Source organism: Carcharhinus amblyrhynchos, chromosome 19, assembly GCF_965287045.1.
Source record: "Carcharhinus amblyrhynchos chromosome 19, sCarAmb.v2.hapA, whole genome shotgun sequence".
Taxonomy (NCBI): domain Eukaryota; kingdom Metazoa; phylum Chordata; class Chondrichthyes; order Carcharhiniformes; family Carcharhinidae; genus Carcharhinus; species Carcharhinus amblyrhynchos.
The window spans coordinates 27,249,273-27,268,940 of NC_137342.1; the positions used below are offsets into that span (position 1 = coordinate 27,249,273).

Below are 19,668 nucleotides of genomic sequence, written 5' to 3' on the forward strand. Positions count from 1 at the left end.
AAGAAGTGACAAATAGTCAGTCCACTGCTCTTGTGTGTACCTTCAGCAGACCAATTTAAAACATGAAAGATGAGGCTTTAGCTTAACCTGGGTTCTCCTTTAAATGTGGTCTGGAGGTAAAAAGAAAATGATATATTCATGAAGTGATTTTGCCCACTGGACATCTCAAAGTGCTTTGTAGTCAATTAAGTACTTTTGAAGTGTAGTCACTGTTATGAGAAGAAACATGGCAGCTAAGTTACACACACCAAAATTCCATGAACAGCAATGTGATAATGTCAAATCATCTGTTTTTCTAATGTTGATAGTGGGATAGCCATTAGTCAGGACATCACAGACAACTTCCCTGTTCTTCTTTGAAAGAGTGCCAAGAAGTCTTTCTTGCCCAGTTGAAAGGGCAGCACAGGCCTCGGTTTTTGCGTTTCATCCCAAAGACAATGTAGCACTCCCTCAGTGCTGCACCTGAATGTTAGCCTCGGTTTTTGGGCTCAAGTCTTTGAGTGAAACTCAAGGATGAGAAAAACAAACTGTGGAACTGGTAGAAAATATCATGGAAAACATTACAAAAGAAAGAAATGAATAAAGTGTAAGTTTGATGACAAAGACTGACGTTGAACATTCCGGCTCTTGGCAAAATGTTAAATTCTTGAGGTTACACAAGTATGGAGGGGAGGATGTTGGATCATGTGGGGAAGAGCTCGGGTTAGTAACTATATTGGGTCTGGCACCATTCTTATGATGGGCATTCCCATAAGTTGACTTTTATATGGTTGAATCTGTAATGATCAGCACGTGGGTGAAGTAACAGTTTTTGTGTTTGTGCAATACTGTTTGAGTGCCTGGTCTCTGCTGTTTCAGGCTTTACATCTTCTGAGCAATCTTTTATACTTTTTCTAGGCAAAACAGATCTCATCAATAATCTGTTACTCGATGCTGGATTTACAAGTGAACTTGTGACAAACCATTGGACAAAACAAAATCCGTAAGTTCTGACCATCCATTTGGTTTGAGTAAGGCTTCAAATATAAACCTTTGTTTTATTTTTGACTAAACAATGAATTTGTCTTTGCACTGTAAGCATGCTTGTACCATATAAACATGAAAAGACACATCTCAGGGAGCTGCAGTTTACAGGAAATAAATCATTGGAGGTGATCCTAGATTTTTGATTTCTTGCCTCTGGCGATCTTACGGACACCGGGTATCCGGCAAGATTAGCCTCAGACCCAAAAAGGGTATCGCCAGTCAAGGTCCTGACCAGCAAGGATCATGTATGGTCCTGATCAAGGGGGGCCTGTCATGACAGCCTTGCCAGTAAGACCAGAAGCCATTGAGACCCACACAGGAGGTCGGGGTTGGAAGGGTGCTGCTTGGGTAGTGCCAGCCTGACACACTGACACTACCCATTGGGCACTGAGCAGTGCTAAGGAGGCAGGGCCTGAGGGGACATGTCCTGAAGGGAGTGTGGTTAAAGGGGCAGGGATTTGGTGCACAGTCTGCGACCGGTGTGGGGGGGGGGGGGGGTGGAATCAACCGGGACTAGTGGGGTGTGGGGGGGAGGAATGCTGCGTGCTCTGCAACTGGGATTGTTGGGGGGCCGGGAGGGGGGGCAGTGTAGTTTGTGGGGAAGGCACAAGGTGGGGGATGGGGGGGGCGGTGTGTGATCAGTCACGAAGAGCCATATAATGTCTAATTCTCACAGATGCAAGTGAAATAGATCAAGGAAATCACTAATATCCAGTGTGAATTGTGTTTTCGTGACCTGAGCAATTACTTTAAAGAATGAATTTCATTAATTGAGCTGCTTTAAGTAAAGAGTTGGGGAGGGGAAGAATATTGAGTCTGCATTGGAGAAAGCTAATCAGACTTGATAATTTAACTCATTTGATATATTTTATGTGAAGTGGAATAAGCATGAAGCAGATGTTTGATTTTTTTTTAAATTGTATATCACACATAATTTACAAGAAACTATTGGCTTTAATTTGGAATTTGTACGACTAGCAAAAGCATTTATTGTTGGTCTGCCAATCCCTAATCAGAATATACAATGGCACTTAGTCATCAGGCTGGTACAAGGCAGTCCTAAATCTTTCATGGAAATATCACGGGGCAGTGGTTAGCATTGCTGCCTCACAGCGCCAGGGACCCAAGTTTGATTCGTGACCTTGGGTAGCTATCTGTGCAGAGTCTGCTCGTTCTCCCTGTGTCTGCGTTTGTTTCCTTCCAGGTGCTAGTTAGGCGTATTGGCCATGCTAAACTCTCCCTCAGTGTACCCAAACAGGCGTCGGATAGTGGAGACTCAGGATTTTCACAGTAACTTCATTGCAGTGTTAATGTAAGCTGACTTGTGACTGTAATAAAAATAAAACATGTTCCAGGTGGTTGGCACCAGCGTGGAACAGGAGTGCTGTTTTCTGTTAACTTCCTTTGATTAACATAAACTCACAGTACAGTGAAGCTGAAGTTACATTTTGCAGAAACCCGTTGTAGTTTAAAAGCGAAGTTGCAGACATAAAGGTATGAAACAAATGAGAGTTTTTATTGGGGAAGGTGCTGCTCCCACAGCCACTTGGACAAGTCCGAATGTCAGCCGGGCCTATCTGCTGATCAGTATGTCACGTGATCAGATCCTTAAAGGGACCTTGCCCCAATCAGGGACAAACATGAATACACAACCAAACTGTACTCTTTTAAAAAAATGTGCTAACTAATTAAGCCTTGACATTGCCAGCAAGCAGCATGTTGCTTTTGCGGGAAGTCTATTCTTGGTTAGTTCAGGAACTGAACTGGATTATCTACAAATACAAAACACTGAATGTAAACTATCAGGAAGTTCCATTCATGAAGAACACTTGAATGTTCTTTGACCCCCTTTCTGACAATTGCCTGATGAAGTATGAAACTCAGTTGACAGGGCTGATCCACACAGGTTTGGATTATTAAAACATAAAACATATATCAGTGCAGCACAGGAACAGGCCCTTTGGCCCATGATGTTGTGCCAAGCATGACGCCAAATTAAACTAATCCCTTCTGCCAGCTCTTAGTCCATATCCCTCTCTTCCTTGCATATTAATGTGCTTATCCGAAAGCCCTTGAAATATCCCTATCATATGTGCCTCCACCACCATCCCTGGCAGCATGTTCCAGACACCTACCACTCTCTGTGTAAAATAATTTGGTCGTCACATCTCTTTTGAACTTTCCTCCTCTCACCTTAAGTGCATGCTCCCTAATATCAACTCTGGGAAAAAGATTCTGACTCTCAACCCTATCTGTGCCTCCCATAATTTTATAAACTTCTATCACATCGCCCCTCAGCCTCTGCCACTCCAGAGAAAACAACCCGAGACTGTCCAACCTCTCCTTATAGCTCAGACCCTCTAATCCAGGCAGCATCCTGGTAAATCTTCTTTGCACCCTCTCCAAAGCCTCCATATCCTTCCTGTAATGTGGTAACCAGAATTGAATGCAATACTCAACTGGAGCCTAACCAAAGTTTTATACAGCTGCAACATGACATCCTGACTTTCATACTTAATGCCCTGACCAATAAAGGCAAGCATGCCATATGCCTTCTTTGCCATCCAATCTATTTGTGTAGCCATTTTCAGGGAGCTATGGACTTGAACCTCAGGATTCCTCTGTACATCAGTGCTGTTCAGAGTCCTATCATTAACTGTATACTTACCATTAACATTTGATCTCTCAAAGTGCAACACTTCACACTTCCATCTGCTATTTCTCCACCCATATCTGCAGCTGATCTGTATCCCACTGTATCCTTTGACAACCTTCTACACTATCCACAACTCCACCTGTCTTTGTGTCTTCTGCAAATCTACTAACCCATCCATCTATGTTTCATCCAAGTAATTTGAATATATCACAAAGATACAACCTTAAAGTGTTACTTGACATATGAGGTAGCACAGTTGTTAGCACTGCTGTCTCATAACACCAGGGACCAGGGTTCAATTCTAGCTTCAGGTCACTGTCTATGTGGAGTCTGCACTTTGTCCCCGTGTCTGCGTGGGTTTCCTCCAGGTGCTCTGGTTTCCTCCCACAATCCAAAGGTGCACCGGTTAGGTTGACTGGCAGTGTTAAATTGACCCTAGTGTCAGGAGGATTAGCAGAGTAAATATGTGTGGTTATGGGAGTAGGACCTGGGTGGATATGTAGTTGATGTGGCTGATGGCCTCCTTCTGCACTGTAGGGATTTTATGACTCTATAAAACTATATTTAAATAATAACAACGGAATTCATTTTCTAAAATTAATTTTACTGGGCTTTAACTCCTGTAACTTTGTTAATTTGTTCCCCCAATAACTGCTCATTCATTTTTTACTAGTGTCAATCTCAGATCAGTCTCAGGAAACCAAACTGTACACACAGTAGTTTCTGTTTCTTTTGCAATGTCACATTGACATTACTTCCTTACAATTCAGAAACAAATGTAAATAAAAAGCACATATGAAACAAAGATAAACAAAGAAGAACTGTACATCCAGATCAAAATCAATGTTTAAATTACATTCTTGGCTTGTCCAATTTTGGATATTTTCATTTATTGTTATGGACCAGGGATAACTGCAATTTTAAAAAAAAGTCAAGAGGTGCAGAAATGTGCTGAGCTTTGTCAAGCCTGGCAATGTTGTTAAAAGTTGTGAGTAGATTAGACTTTCAACTGACAAAATCGATCTGCATCTTCAGTGGCTGCCAGTTCCAGCCGTCACAGAATGGGATTCTAGTCCGAGGTCTTTCTCCTCACACAGGGATCGTGTGCATGTTTGAGACAGGCTCGCTGGCCTCTTTTGAGGAACCTGTGTAGAGAGGGGGACAAACTGAGACATTGCTGGCAGCTTCAGTGTGACCTGTCAGATTTCGGGAAAAGGGTATTTTTAATTTTGTTTTTAAAAGTTGCCTGAACTTAGGCAATCATTCTGCCAGGGATATATGGTTAGAATGGCCCATTGTAGGGATCTGACTGTATCCCGTGCAGCACTGCTCTGGTATCCCCACGTGGCACTGCTCTGGTATTCAACATTGGTTATTGAGCATTTGGCAAAAAAAAGCTAAACATGCAATAGTTCATGTTCTGATTTGATTAAATCACAGCCACAGGCATTTTACTCCCTCTGTCCATCCAACCTACATTTGGATGAATGCTTATTCGCTTCCTCCTTGCTGTACCTTCCATTTCACTATGTTCTCCTAAATTGAAACCCTCAAACTCAATCTGTCTCTATTGGGAATGATCTGAAAAAACCGCCCCAAAGAAAACCTTCATTCCCACTCTGCCACAACCCCTGGAATCTCCCTGCTCGATCTGTGTATCAAGAGCTGGAAAGTGGGGTTAGGCTTGATAATGTTATGTATGTTGGAGCATGCCGGTTTAAGAGAAGGGATTAGGTGAGCTGGGACTTGTGCTCCACCCTGGGTGGAGCTTGCCTGTGCTGTCAGGTGCTGACTGTGCTCATGGAAAGACATACAATAAACTGTTCTGCTAGTTTACTGCCACTGACCTTGTGTCTCTATTATTGATCAATATTAGGCCTCAACCATAATAGAGAGCTCTTCTTCGACCAGCAAAGGAACAATGAGCCAAATGGCCGCCTCCTGTGCTGTAAATGTTCGGCGTCCCTCGATGCTTATGATTGGCGTGTCGATATCCATTTTATGTCATCGCTTCTTATCAAAAATAAAAGATGCAAATTGATTAAATCCATGAACAAATCCATCCAAAAGAGACAGCATGATTTGCATAAAGAATGACATAAACTATGAGAGAGGGGGAAATAATGACAGAGAATATGTAAGTAGGAAGCTTATACAAAAAAATACTGCAAACAAACAAAACAATGGAAGAACAAACAAAATCACTGGCTAATTGGAACAAGATGCACAATTTTAAAATCATAAATTCTGTCCTTTTATATTTCTGTCACAAATTCCTCTTCACATTAATTGTGAGTATTGTCTGTCTCAACATGCCCCTTTGTAACCACAATATGCATTGCCTCCACTGTGAATGAGTAGTGGAATCACAATATGACAAGTTCCATTATAAATATGGCGACAAGAATTTACAATGGAAAATGGTGACAGGAAATGTGCTTTGACAATAATGGTGGAATTTCATCATTTTTTTGATTAATGCCAAACTTTCAACAGTGTGCCTGCCCCACAATCGGGGCAGGCGAGGCTTGCAAAACGGTATTCTCTGTTGGTCTCTGGCGGGATCTTACGAGCCTCAGGCTGTGAGGCAGTTAAACTCCACTGCCAGCTTTTCCCGCCATATTGTTTGACACTTTGTCAGAAAAGATCCTGGAGACATCATGCTGGTGGGGTGGGCACTGGTTGAACACACCCCACCAGCAATCTCAGGAAAAGGGCCGGATCTACAAAAACAAAAGGAACAAATTGCTCCCACGGACATGGAGAAGCTCCCCAGGTAACACCCAACGCACACATGGACAAGGGACACCCTCCAACTCCCATGCCCCTCCCCAGGGAACACCTACACTCTGGACAAGAGACCCCCCCCCCATCTCAGGGAGTGCGACCCACCACACCACACCCCACCCCTCCATGGACATAGGAAACACAGCTCCATGGAACTCCCCAGTGGAAGCTTCCCTCTCTGGATGTAGTTACCAGTGAACCCCTGGTGGGGACCATGTCCATGTGTCAACAGCTGTTGTAAACCCACCAAACATGATTTCACACAGGTGGGGACAGGGTTTGTTGGCGGGGGGGCGGGGGGCGCGGTGCGGTGCGTGGGGTGAGGGAGGGAGAGAGGGAGGGAGAGAGAAATCCAAGCCCAGGGGCTAATACAGCAGGGAAGTCTGCCAATTATATTTCAGTGTTTGGGAATGGGGTTCCCGACCTTTCATGGCAGGAACCCCCATTATTTCATTGGCAGTGGCACAGAACAATGGGAACAGGAAATCCTGATGTAGAAAAGGCCGTTTGGAGATTCCCATTGAATTTTCCACCCCTGCCACTGTTCCCGTTCGTCAAATGAAGGGCAGGGAATTCTGTTCAACGTTTTTAAAGAAATACAGAGTATGACATTCATTCTAACTGTTATTAGCCACTTTTTTTCCAGGATGTTCACTGTTCAGCTTTGTAATTCTAGCAATGTAACATTATGTCTGTCTAAACAGATAAATTCTAACATACACCTGCTGCCTTTCTCTTTACAGAATCATATCTAACATTCCTCTTTGTAATACAATTTTCATCATTGGGAAATTTTGTGTTGAAGATATCTAATGCTATACTTGCTGATTCACCACATGTATAATTTAATTTGCTCTCCAAGTAACAGATTCAAGATAGCACTTATACAGAATTGTTTCCCATAGTAAAATGATACCGCTCTAAACACCATCGGCCTAAGTTTTGACAACGAGCTATCTTATCCATTTGGCCTTATCCTCCACAGTTTGAGCATTTTCTGTCATGATGTGTGTTTATCCAACCAGCCAAATTTGAATAGGCATGTTCAAATATGACAGGTTTCTCATCACTTTTGCCTCAGACTAGAAGGAATCGCATGTCCCTGATAACCACATTAGAGAAACTGCTGCGATAATTAACAATCTCCTCTTTATTAACCATTTGCCAGACATACTCCGTAAGGTGTGGTGACACGGTGGTTAGCATTGCTGCTTCACAGTGCCAGGGGCCCGGGTTCGATTCCTGGCTAAGGTCACTGTCTGTGTGAAGTTTGCATGTCCTCCCCGTGTCTGTGTGGGTTTCCACTGGGTACTCCGGTTTCCTCCCATGGTCTGAACGACGTACTGGTTGGGTGCATTGGCCATGCTAAATTCTCCTTCAACGAACCCGAACAGGCGCCGGAGTGTGGTGACCAGGGGATTTTCGCAGTTACTTCATTGCAGTGTTAATGTAAGCCTACTTGTGACACAAATAAATAAACTTATAAAGCTGGTCCAGGGACTAGCCTGTCCTCCCCCATATCCTCAACACAAGGTATGGCTGTCCTGGCACCATTAAGAGTCTCTGTTCTTGCAAAGTATTGCAGGAAGTGGGCAAGGATGAAGGATTCAGGGTATGTGCTGCTCCCCCTCTGATGGTGAGCTGTCCCCACAGCAACCAGCAGGAAATTCAGCCCCTGTTCTAAGAGCTAGGAATAGGTCCCACAGACGGGGGAAGACAATCCCAATGCCACTCTAATCAAGTAACTTTTCTTTGTGACATAGGGCAGGAGTTCTGGCTAGATTCGTAGCAACTGATGGTGGAATTACAAGGATTTACCCCAGAAGGTAGGACTTTTGCAACGCATGCTGCATGCCTTTAGATCATGTGTGAGCTCCTGCCAGATAATTCCAGGTTAGTTAAGGGTTGAAGTCTAGCCTGTGGCCGATGGGAGGGTGGGCGGTGTGGGGGATGGTGGTGCCAGTGTTCTGGAATGTTCCCAGGATGGATCAGTGGTGCAGGGGTCAACCCCAGTTGTCCTGTCACATGTAGGTGTTGATGGGAAGAGGAGTGGGATTCCTAGGCTATGCAGAAACTGGAGGCCTTGTGGAAAAGACCTGGGGGAGGAGGAGGGTCCTTGGCTCAAACATCTTCATCTGCTTCATCCCTCCAACGTTAAGCCAACATGTTGGGATGTTTGCACTGCGTTCAGTAGCATTCATAACACCTCAGGTAATGAAAAAGCCCATGCCAGCATGCAGCAAACCCTGGACAATGTCCCAGTTTGAGCTGATAATGGGTGTTCCAGCCAGTTGAGGAACGTTGGAGTGGCCTTTCTCTCTCTCTACCCTCTCAGTTGACCACAACAGGTATTTGTTAAAACAATTGTCACCAATTCAGTGAGTGTTTAACAGCTTAAGTGCCGTGACTGTAAATAGACAGGTTTTCATGGAAGTTTTAAAATAAATTTTCCCATCCAGCCTCCTGTGGGAATCATAACGGGCGAGGCAGAAAATTTGGCGGGATCATTTAAATATCTGTTGAGCTTGGGCAGGAATTTCTGGCCTTGGGATGCGCGCGGCTGTAAAGTCCCATCTTCGACCTACAAAAAAACTAACAAAACCACTCAAACTCGCCGTCACACGCACACCGAAGAGAATCACACGGATAGACAGATAAGGATAGATACACTTTTGAACAGAAAAGGAATTAAGGGTTTTGTTGAGTGGGCAGGCAAGTGGAACTGAGTCTGCAAAAAGACCAGCCCATCGTCTTATTGAATGGCAGAGCAGACTCAAAGGGCCAGATGGCCTACTCCTGCTCCTAGTTCCTATGACATAGAAGCAAGTTACAGGGAGAGAGGTTAAGCTAAATTGTATAAGCATGCCCTAAAAGAAAGCTAATCGTTTAGGTATCATGCAGATAGACACGTTGGATAGTTTCAGACCGTGTTTGGTGTTTTTTGCTGAATTCTGGATCGAGATGCTTTAAAGACTTGACAGATGGTCTCCCTCTTTCACCCTGGAGTCAGTAGCTATTTGGTTTCCATAAAGGTACTGGCTCTGTTGCTTGGCTGGTCAGATACAGGCAGGACACAAACTTTCAGAATGTTGCTGGGATGGTCAGCTAGTTATAATACAACATCATTGCATGGCAGGAGCCCTATTACGCCACAGTTGGGGCACAGGGGAAATCCCACTGGTGTAAGAATTGTTTTGGGACTCCCCTCCTCGATTCTTTACCCCCTCTGCCATTGCTACCTGCCGAAAGTGGGGTCGGAAAATTTCCCCAGGGTCTTTGCCAGGGTCAGAGACCAGAATCAGTGTCCTTTTGTAAAAAGGATGCTCTTATTGTCACATGATCTTCCTTGACAAATTATCCAGTTACCAAACATGGTCATAAAAAGTTCACTTGCGATCCATTGTTTAAAATGATCTGGTTAAAATGGTCATTGGGGCTCTCTTCTCAGCTGGAGTCCAATATCAGAAGTGATTGTATTTAATGGCTTGGTCTTCACTCTCCTGAGTAATTAAACTATGCCTGAATGTCTTTGGTTAGTTCACATGATAGCACTTCACATTTATTTAAGGTTACTGTGTTTGGTGGGCTTTGTACACAGCCCAACTCTGTTCTCTTAGCTTTGTGTATCACAAGCTGTTGATATTTGGTCATTTTGAGACCTGTTGCTTACATCATTTAAGTTTTCTGTAACTTCAGCCCACTTAACAGTCTTTTCTTTGATATAAAGCAGGGTTTTGTAATAAGTGGCAATAACCTTCCTGCCACATGTGCCAGATGATTATTTCTAACAACAGAGAATCTAGATGAACTCTCCTTGACGTTCAATACCATTACCATCGCTGAATCTCCCACTGTCAACATCCTGACGTTACCCATTGACCAGAAACTTAATTGGACCAGCCGTATAAACACTGTGACTGTAAGAGCAGGACAGAGGATGGGAATCTGGCCAACGATGCCTACATCCCAAGAATGAATTTTTAAAAATCTGTTTAACCCATAATGAGAATTTCAGGGCATTTAACCTGCAATTTGAGAAACTTTCTGTACTTGCAATATCCATTTTCCCTTTCATAAATCTATGGAGAGGATCATGAGTTTAAAATATTTTCAATATTCGTGCTTTAGCAAGTATGGTCCTCATTATTTCTCAAATATTATTTCCTTTTATAGTTCTGGAGAAGAATGGACAGAAAATCCGGAGACATATGAAGCAAGCTACTACAAAAGGAGCCTCAACAACAATATTTACATCTTCACTGCACCTTACATCAACAGTGAGATTTACCATGTTGTATGCATTGGGAACAAAGCAGTGACAGTTAGAACTTGGAGTTATCTTTGTGGGAAAGTGTTGATTTTAACAGCTAGACCTCCCCATTTAAACTTCTATCTCTTGAGAGAAGCTGGCAGGAATATTGTTTGTTGGATAGGACAGGGATTTGGAGTGGGAGCCAGGAGAAGGGTGGCACAGTGGTTAGCACTGCTGCTCACAGCGCCAGGGACCCGGGTTCAATTCCAGCCTCAGGTCACTGTCTGTGGGGAGTTGGCACATTCTCCCCATATCTGCATGGCTTTCCTCCGGGTGCTCCGCTTTCCTCCCACATTTCAAAGATGCGAGGGTTCGGTTGACTGGCCATGGAAAATTGATCCTAATGTCAGGGTGATTGGCAGGGTGAATATGTGGGGGTTGTGAGAATAGGGCCTGGGTGGGATTGCAGTTGGTGCAGACTTGATGGGCTGAATGGCCTCCTTCTGCCCTGTAGGGTAGGGATTCTATGAATGCACCTTGGTGTAAGGTAAGTGCTCGAAGCGGGTGTTGCAGAGAGAATGCCAGCTGGAGTTGTGGAGATTACAAGTTAAGCATTAGTGTTCCCTTTAATGTTTTATTGCGCAGGTGAGACGGTGATTTCTTTAAGTCTACGCTCCCCCCCTCCCTCCCCCCCCTCCTTCCTCCGGCCCCAACGTTTTCTTGGTGTGACTGTGCACACATGGTGAGCTTCAAAGAGCCAATTACACACGTGTGTGTGGGGACTTTGGAGTTGCTGCTTTGCCGTGCACCTGGGATGAAACAATGGTGAACATCTCCTGGTCTGCAACAATTCAGCATCAAAGGAAATACCTGAATTTACAATGCCCCCTCTGACTACCTGCTGCCACAGTCGGGCAGTCAGGGTTGACTGTAATGGCCCTCTAAATCAGTGAATTGGGGGGTGGGGGGGCTGGGGGCTACCAATTCATCATCAGGCTGCCATTTTAGCTTTAAATTTGGGCCCTGCCTTCCTCTAGTGAGAGCTTTGACGGACTGTCAACTGTCAGAAAAAACCGTCTGGTTCACTGATGATTTAATTTTGATTTGATTTATTATTGTCGCATGTATTTGTATACAGTGAAAAGTATTGTTTCTTGCGCACTACACAAACAAAGCATATCGTACATAGAGAAGGGGAGGAGAGTGTGGAGAATGTACGATTACAGTATAAAGTTTTAGAAGCAAAGAATGAGAGTAAAAGATAGAATTAGAAGGTTTGCTGGGCACAGTTTGCAAGAAGTTTCCACGCTCCGGCACCATCCTTTAGGGAAGGAAATCTGCCATCATTACCTAGTCTGGCGTACATGTGACTCCAAAGCCACCGCAATGGTTGACTCTCAACTGCCCTCTGAAATGGCCTAGTAAGCCACTCAGTTCAAGGGCAACTAGGGATGGGCAATAAATGCTGGCCAGCCAGTGATGCCCATGCCCCATGAATGAATTAGAAAAACAACTTCAAACTTAGTTAAGTTGGAATGTTGGCCAGCTGCTGGTAGGCTCAGGTGGTTTTAACACTTCTCCCCACACTATCTGAATGATTAAGAGCTGGCTGGAGTAGTTTCAATTAATCGTATTGTTTTCACAAAAGCTGCTTAATGTTTCCCTCATATCTGCTGTACACAATCTGATTCTCAAAGTAATGAATGGGATTGGTTGCCAATATATAGAATACACTGCAACTGTAAGTGTCTGAAGCAGAGACTAGAGCAAGATTTTAATTCATCCAGGATTAAAATCAAGCCCCAGCCTAGAAATGAACAGACATGGGAGCTAACCTATGGGATTTGGAGCACTGTTCTTCTGGAGGATAAATGCTGGCATTGATGTGCTGGACTGAAAGAACTGTTTCCACGTTGTAATCTCAATGTCATTCCATAATTCACTTCTCAAATACCACAGGCATCATGTTGTTCCTGAAATACAGTTGGCTTAGTTTTGGACATTGCCAAAGGGCAACACCCAGTCACATCTGAAGCGCAGTCACTATTGTTCCGATCGATATAGGAACAGGCAGCCCACAATTTGCCCAAACCTTTGAAAACAAAAGGAAAGAGATTGGCGGCCAGATCGTCTGTTTTAGGGATGTTGTTTGAAGGATGAATGTTGGTCAGGTGGTTCCTCTTCCAAAAGAAAGTGCCGTGGGAATTTTTTTTGTATCCACCTGAAAAGTGAGATGCAGCACCATATTCAACATTTCAGCTGAAGAAGCAGAAGCTCTGAAAATGTATCGACCTCTCGCTAGTACACTGAAGTATCCACTTAGATTATGTGCTCAAGTCATGCAGCATGGTTTGAACCCAAAACCTTCTCGATTCACAATTGACTGAGCTCAACTCTTATCGGGACTGGGACAGATTAGTAGAGTGGTCAATTTAAATCACTTGCCTGCCTGCAGCCCCGCCATTGTGAGTTTTGAATCCCTTTTTTGACTGGTACTGTTACTTGCTGATAATAAGGCTTCTCACCCAACCTTTACACAGTACAGCTCAGTTACACGTACTGAAGTCAGATCAATTCAGACATTCAGGTTAATCCTTAATCTGCTTCTGGAAGAAGTGTGAACAAATCTCAGCTGTAGAAGCAGTTCTTTCACTTACCTTGATACTTCAATCGGGTACAAATCTAAATGCAATAAATCCCCCGGTCTTCGAGCTATTAAATGCAGACCTTGCCAGTGAAGCCCACATTCCGAATATAATGAAAGCTTGTTCTTAACCACTACCCATTAAACCTGTATATGAGTATCGGGGGAGTATAATATCAGGGTCAATTGGGTTGCACGTAATTAACAGGCTGACACTCAATGGCTCATCCCCCATATGTAAAATGTTCACTTGAAATTGACACTGGAAAGCTTCTGGCACCTGTGGATCTGTACACCATCGAAAGAAATAGATTTGATTGTCCTCCAGGTGACGTTCTGAGGTGCACAGCACCCAGATGAGGCTTGACCCAGGCACATTCCTGCCCCAATCTAAATGTTCCTGGAAAGGACAGGAAACAAGACCACAGGTAGGCCCAGAGGCACTTTTTCTTTCATCATTTTCAGGATGCTGATAGCACTGGTCCACATTTGTTACCCATTCCTAAACTGAGTGGCTTGCAGAGCCAATCCAAAGGGCTAAGGGTCAACCACCTCGCTGTGGCTTTGGAGTCCAGATTGGTTGAACAAGGTAAGGATGGCAGATTGTGTCTCTTTTTATTCATTCGTGGGATATGGGCATCGCTGGCTGGCCAGCATTTGTTGCCCATCCCTAGTTGTCCGAGGGCAGTTGAGAGTCAGCCACAATGCTGTGGCTCTAGTGTTCAACGTAGGCCAGACCGGGCAAGGACACCAGGTCACCTTCCTTAAAGGACATTGGTGAACCAGATGGGTTTTTCCAACAATCGTTAATGGTTTCACGATCATCAGCAGATTCTTAATTCCAGATATTTTTTATTGAGTTCAAAGTCCACCATCTGCAATGGTGGGATTCAAACCCAGGATCCCAGAACATCAGCTGAGTTTCTGGAATAATAGTCTAGCGATAATACCAGTGGGCCATCGCTTCCCTGTAAATAAGGGAAGCTGTTTTGTTTTTGTGATGTTTGGTGATATTAACTTTTTAAACTGGATTTGAAATGCTTCAGCTGCTGTGGTGGATTTGAATTCAGATCTCTGGACCATTAGTCGTGGCCTCTGGATTGCTAGTCCAGAAACATGACCACAGTGCTTGCTGTTCCCGACATGTCTTTACATATCCTTCAGTCTGAGCCACCCAGCGCTGTGGAAAACAAAGTGGGACACTAGCACCGTACTGTCTCACCCAACTGGTAACTCTGTGTTACTCCTGGAGAACCCCAGGATATCCCCACAGCAAAGCAGGGGCAGACAGCTGGTGTGGAAGATAGGTGCCTCTTGTTGTCACCTTGCTGCATCCAGAAACTAAATTTTCTCCAGGCGCAACAAAGAAGGATTTTTACCCAAATTAAACCTGAAGGAATATTTATTTGATGTTAACCTTAGCCATGACTAGGAGTGGCTAGCGGATAAAATGCTCCCCGTGCTTGCTGAACTGAGTGATATTTGGTGAAGTGTTTATAGATGGCAGCATAAAACCTAGGGGCGCAATCTTACCGGCCATTCACACCACGCTCCCGCTGCAATGAGGTTGGAGAATTTGGTGTCCGGTGGAACATCAGTTCAATGCAGCGGGATGGGCAAATCCCGCTGGTGTGACCAGCTGTAACATTGTGGCCTGTCAGTCTGGGGAAACACGGATGTCATTGCTTCCGTTTTCCGCTGAGCAAACCCAGCAAGTGAGCAGATCAATGATATGATTCCAGATAAGATCTCAGAATTCCTCGTCTGCTTCTTGTCTCATCCCAACATGGGTTTAAATGTCAGATCACAGCCGACCAATGATTTTGTGCAGCCATGATATTTTCCCAACAGCTGTTAGCATTTTGTTGCAGCTTTGCTGAAGTCTTTCTGCTTGCCCTGAGATATCTGGTGTTCCTTACATTTCACTGTTCAGTTAGCATCTGGGAACTAAAATGTTATTTTACACTTGATGAAACACAGTGCCCAAAGAATAACATCCCACTGTGTCACCGCATGGCAGTGTGTCATTATTAACAGGGGAATGGTCACTGTTCTCACTTCTTTCTTGTTTCAGAAACTTGGGATGGAATACAGAGCAGTGCAGAGTCGGGTATTATGGTGAGCAAAGCAGTTGAAATTAAAATTGACGGCAAACTTCTAAAGCCTGCAGGTGGGTCAATGATTTTAATCATTCCTCAGCACTTTTCAATGTACGCTAACACCTTGTTAATATGTCAGTCAAAATATTCACAAGGCCTTGGGGGGTTAATCTGGGTACCAGGTTGTGGAGACCAAATCCAAGCATGCTCAAACTTTTACCTTTTAATGTTACCCAGAACAACAAGTGCGTCATTGGAGGTCCATCAGAATACATACTAAATCAACAGGAACTATTTACAGCAGCAAATGCCCATTACTTTTATACAGCTAATTTTTATAAGAATATTTGTTTGTTCTAGTAGGAACATAGGAATTAGGAGCAGCAGTAGGCAAATGCAACACTTCGAGTCTGCTTTGCCATTCAATCAGATCATGGCTGATCTCTCCCTAGTCTCAAATCCACTTCCCCACCTGCTCCTCATGTTCCCTCATCCCTTTATTTATTTTGTAAGTCAGGACATCCAGAGTCATTCATAAAGCAGCATTGTACATTTTAGAAAAACAACATTGTGAATGGGTGGTGCAGCTTTTTGGCACCTTTGTTTTAGCTTTCCGTCATTTTTCCATGCGCAAGTAAGGGAACAACGATTCTGCTTTTGCTTTTCTCCACAACACAACCATTCAAAATCATTTCATCCAAGTTGGTGAATCTCCTGATGAATTCATTGCCACAGAAGGCTGTGGAGGCCGGCTCATTTAAGGCAGAGGAAAGGGGATTGGTAAGGGGATCAAAAGTTACGGGGAAAAGGTGAGAGAATGGGATTAAGAAATATATCAGCCACGATCGAATAGTGGAGCAGACTTGATGGGCTAAATGGACAATTTTTACCTATATCTTATGGTCTAAGATGATGCACCCTTTGTCTAAATTAAACGTGGTGTCCAACTCATAGATTCTACTGAAGTATTTGTCCAAAACCTCGACTGAGACCTTGTGTCTGCTCAATAAGAGCTGCTCTCTGCAGCACAGAGAAGCTCAGATGGATAATAATGTGTTTTGCAAGGTTGTGTGACTGATTGCCAGAAGGGTTTAGGGCCTGTTAATCATATGTTTAATGATATGCAGGTGGTGGATGGGCATTAACTGGATATTTACTTGAGCTTCTATAAATAGGCACAGAGTAAAACTGAGATTGTTGGGTTGGATGGAACATGCTTTTGACGTGTAACTGTAAGTAAATATAAAAGAGCTGGATTTTACATTCCACCATCGGTGTGTTTGAAGAGAGGCTTGTAAAAAGCGGTATGTACCTTCGCTGCTGCTGCCTTCCCATCCGCACCTGTCTCTTATTTGACAAGTGGCTGGTGGAGTCCCACACCAAGTGGGTGCCTCAGCTGCTTTTACTGGGTGAGCTGGTGTCAGGCAAGGGGGGAACCTCCTTTCTGGGTCTCCTGTGCCATGTGAGGCAACCCCCTCTCCCCAGTGTCATGCCTTTTTAACCCTATCCCTGCCCAGCCTCTCAAATCCATCCCCCTGCCCTCCTTTGCTAGGGTCAGCTGGCCGATACCTCAGACTTGTCTTCAACCTGGTCTTCCTAATCCTCTCTTGTTTGGGGACTGGCTGCAGTGCCAGCAGTGACCACCGCTTGGACCTGGCACTACTGGGGGTGCGGAGCTGTTGACCAATGACATCGGCCAGCAGACCTCTAAGGTTGGACTTCCTCCCCAATTTGGGTTGGAAATCTTGCTTGTTGGGCAGTCTGCTTTTTCATGAGCAGGCCCCCAACTGACCATTTATCTGAGATAGAAGATGGCACCCCGTCTGGCTTAGTGTGTGAGAACATCGGCTCCAGTTTTATTCTTCACTATTGGCTTTCTGGATTAGAACTGAACTGTATGAAGGAACTAAAACTAAAGGCCTTCCATTTGTAACAAGATCACCCATTGTATTAAACCATTAAGAATAGCATTCTGAAGTGTTGTGCCTCTCCTGTGTCAACACTTACCCTTTTCAGTGCAAACTGACCACATTGTCTTTCTGCATCAAGACATATTGGCCATTTTTCTTGCTCTTGTGTGACAAGTGAAGCCTATGCTGCAACTGCTTCATTTTGGGAAATTGTCAGCATGCTGAAAGTAATACTTTATTCTTAAATTATGGTGAAATGAGAGCAATCTGACATCCAGATAAACTGGATTTGTGTGTCTACATGCATGAATGCTTCCATCTGGGGACTGCACGGTGGCACAGTGGTTAGCACTGCTGCTTCACAGCGCCAGGGACCTGGGTTCGATTCCTGGCTTGGGTGACTGTGTGGGTTTCCTCTGGGTTTCTTCCCACAATCCGAAAAAAAATCTAGTTAGATGTGTTGATCCAAACAGGCGTCAGAGTGCAGCGACTCCAGGATTTTCACAGTAACTTCATTGCAGTGTTAACGTAAGCTGTTTGTGACAACAATGAGTAAACTTTAAAAGCTGTGTTGCAACAGGAGCAGATTTCCAGCTGTTGTGGTTTAATTGAGTGGGGCACTGAGCAGGATTCTGGAATCTGCTCTTGTGTGACTAGTGTAGGAGGAACAAGGAGACCGTTCTGTGCCCCAACAGATCGAGTGTTAATGTGAAATCCATAATCCAATCCACTGGAATACCAGCTGGATGAATTTTCCTGTTCAGCCCACGCACAGGAATCGTAGCGGGTGCGTGGTGGACCATGGAAAGGTCTGTTGACCTCGGGATTTTCCAGTTTTGGGACGAACATGGCCAGAAAATCCTCCCCTGGATAAAAATCTGTGCACTGGATTTGAAAGGGGAAATAGATTGGCAAACTAGAATTCTGAAACACGGGGTGTTGTGATTCTCCCAAAAAATTCTAAGTGTCGAATTCCTGTAATAACTGGAGTAAATCCTGCTGGTTTTATCAGCGGGAGTTTCAAAATGAATCTCCCACACTCTGTGCACTGCAGAGTGCACGAGCGTAAAGCACTCCAGAATTCTGTGGACGGGGCCTATTCCCGCTGGAGAGGCCAGCAGCATAGCGCTGAGTGGGCCACTGTGCATGCGCCTAGATCAGTGCTAGCACAGTGGGCCCGCATTGCCGGCCTCTTGATTACCAGCCAGCTCCGTGACCCCCACATCACTGGCCATGCAACCCCCTCATGACCCCTTTGCAGATCATCCCCCCCACCCCACCCTCCCGGCCTGCTCCCCCCAACCCTCACCCCAATGGCCAGTCCCAGCAGGCTGATCCCCTCTTCACCCTCACCCCCGATGGCCAGCCTGATTGCTGACTTCCCTCCCTCTGTCATTCAGCCCAAGTGCAGAGTGACAGCGGAATACCCATGCCCACAGATTGCCCATTAGGCCCCACCCTCTTGGACTGTCCCAAGATGCCCCCCGGGCATTGGCATTTTGCCTGTTGGGCAGTACCAGGGGGCCAAGGCTGGCACTGCCAAGAAGGCAATGCCCAGAGGACATTTCCACCCCCCCCCCCCCCCCGATCTTGGCGCCTAACCTTCTGAGTGAAGATTCCCCCTCCTTCATTCCAGCGGGGTTGGGCCGCCGTACTGAACCCCGCTGGAGTGAAATAGTCCTGATGCGGTGGCGGAGAGGCTAGCAGGCCTGGAGACTTCCGTTTGGGGCCTGCTGATAGAATTTAAATTCTATTAAAATGAGCTGCTGATTACACTAGGCACTTCCAACTTCTGGTGCAGAGCTGATGCTGCTGGAAATCTGGCACTGGGAAATGCGTGGAGACTGTGGCCCTCAGTGGGGAGCCCGCCTCCACTCGAGTCTCCCAGTCTGCTGCGCTACAAAAGCAGCACAGCAAGAAGGGGGAATCGCCCCCATGACGTTGGAATTTGGATTATAATCAGGGGTGTGTGTTTATCCAGAGTTGCCAGGGATAGTGATTGACAGTTCATCATTATTAATATTACTAGCAGTTAATTAAAGTGGAAGCAGATCTTTTCTTTATAGTGCCAAAATAATTAATGAACTGTAAATGTCATGATGTCTGCGGCTGCCATCACAAACTTTTATTTCATTTCCTCATGTCTGTTCATTAAGCTGTGCTTGGGGCATCAATACAGAATAGAGATGCATTCAAATGGATAGACAGCACCCAAGTGAAGACCCCACCAGAGTGTTCGCCTGGCTGTAGGCAGTGGGTAGATACAACTCGGAAAAGCAGGAACTAATACAGTG

The 19,668-nt window shown here is 44.8% G+C and overlaps 1 protein-coding gene across 7 annotated transcripts in view; it reads left to right on the forward strand.

Annotated features, from left to right (window-relative positions):
• The window catches only part of LOC145355386 (voltage-dependent calcium channel subunit alpha-2/delta-1-like), a 627,920-nt gene that overhangs the window by 574,793 nt on the left and 33,459 nt on the right, over positions 1-19,668 (forward strand). For all 7 annotated transcript variants that reach the window (XM_080207404.1, XM_080207405.1, XM_080207407.1 and 4 more), the window contains 4 exons: positions 898-982; positions 8,233-8,295; positions 10,643-10,746; positions 15,440-15,535. In XM_080207404.1, the coding sequence (XP_080063530.1) occupies positions 898-982; positions 8,233-8,295; positions 10,643-10,746; positions 15,440-15,535 (348 nt within the window). The remainder of the gene's footprint in view (positions 1-897; positions 983-8,232; positions 8,296-10,642; positions 10,747-15,439; positions 15,536-19,668) is intronic.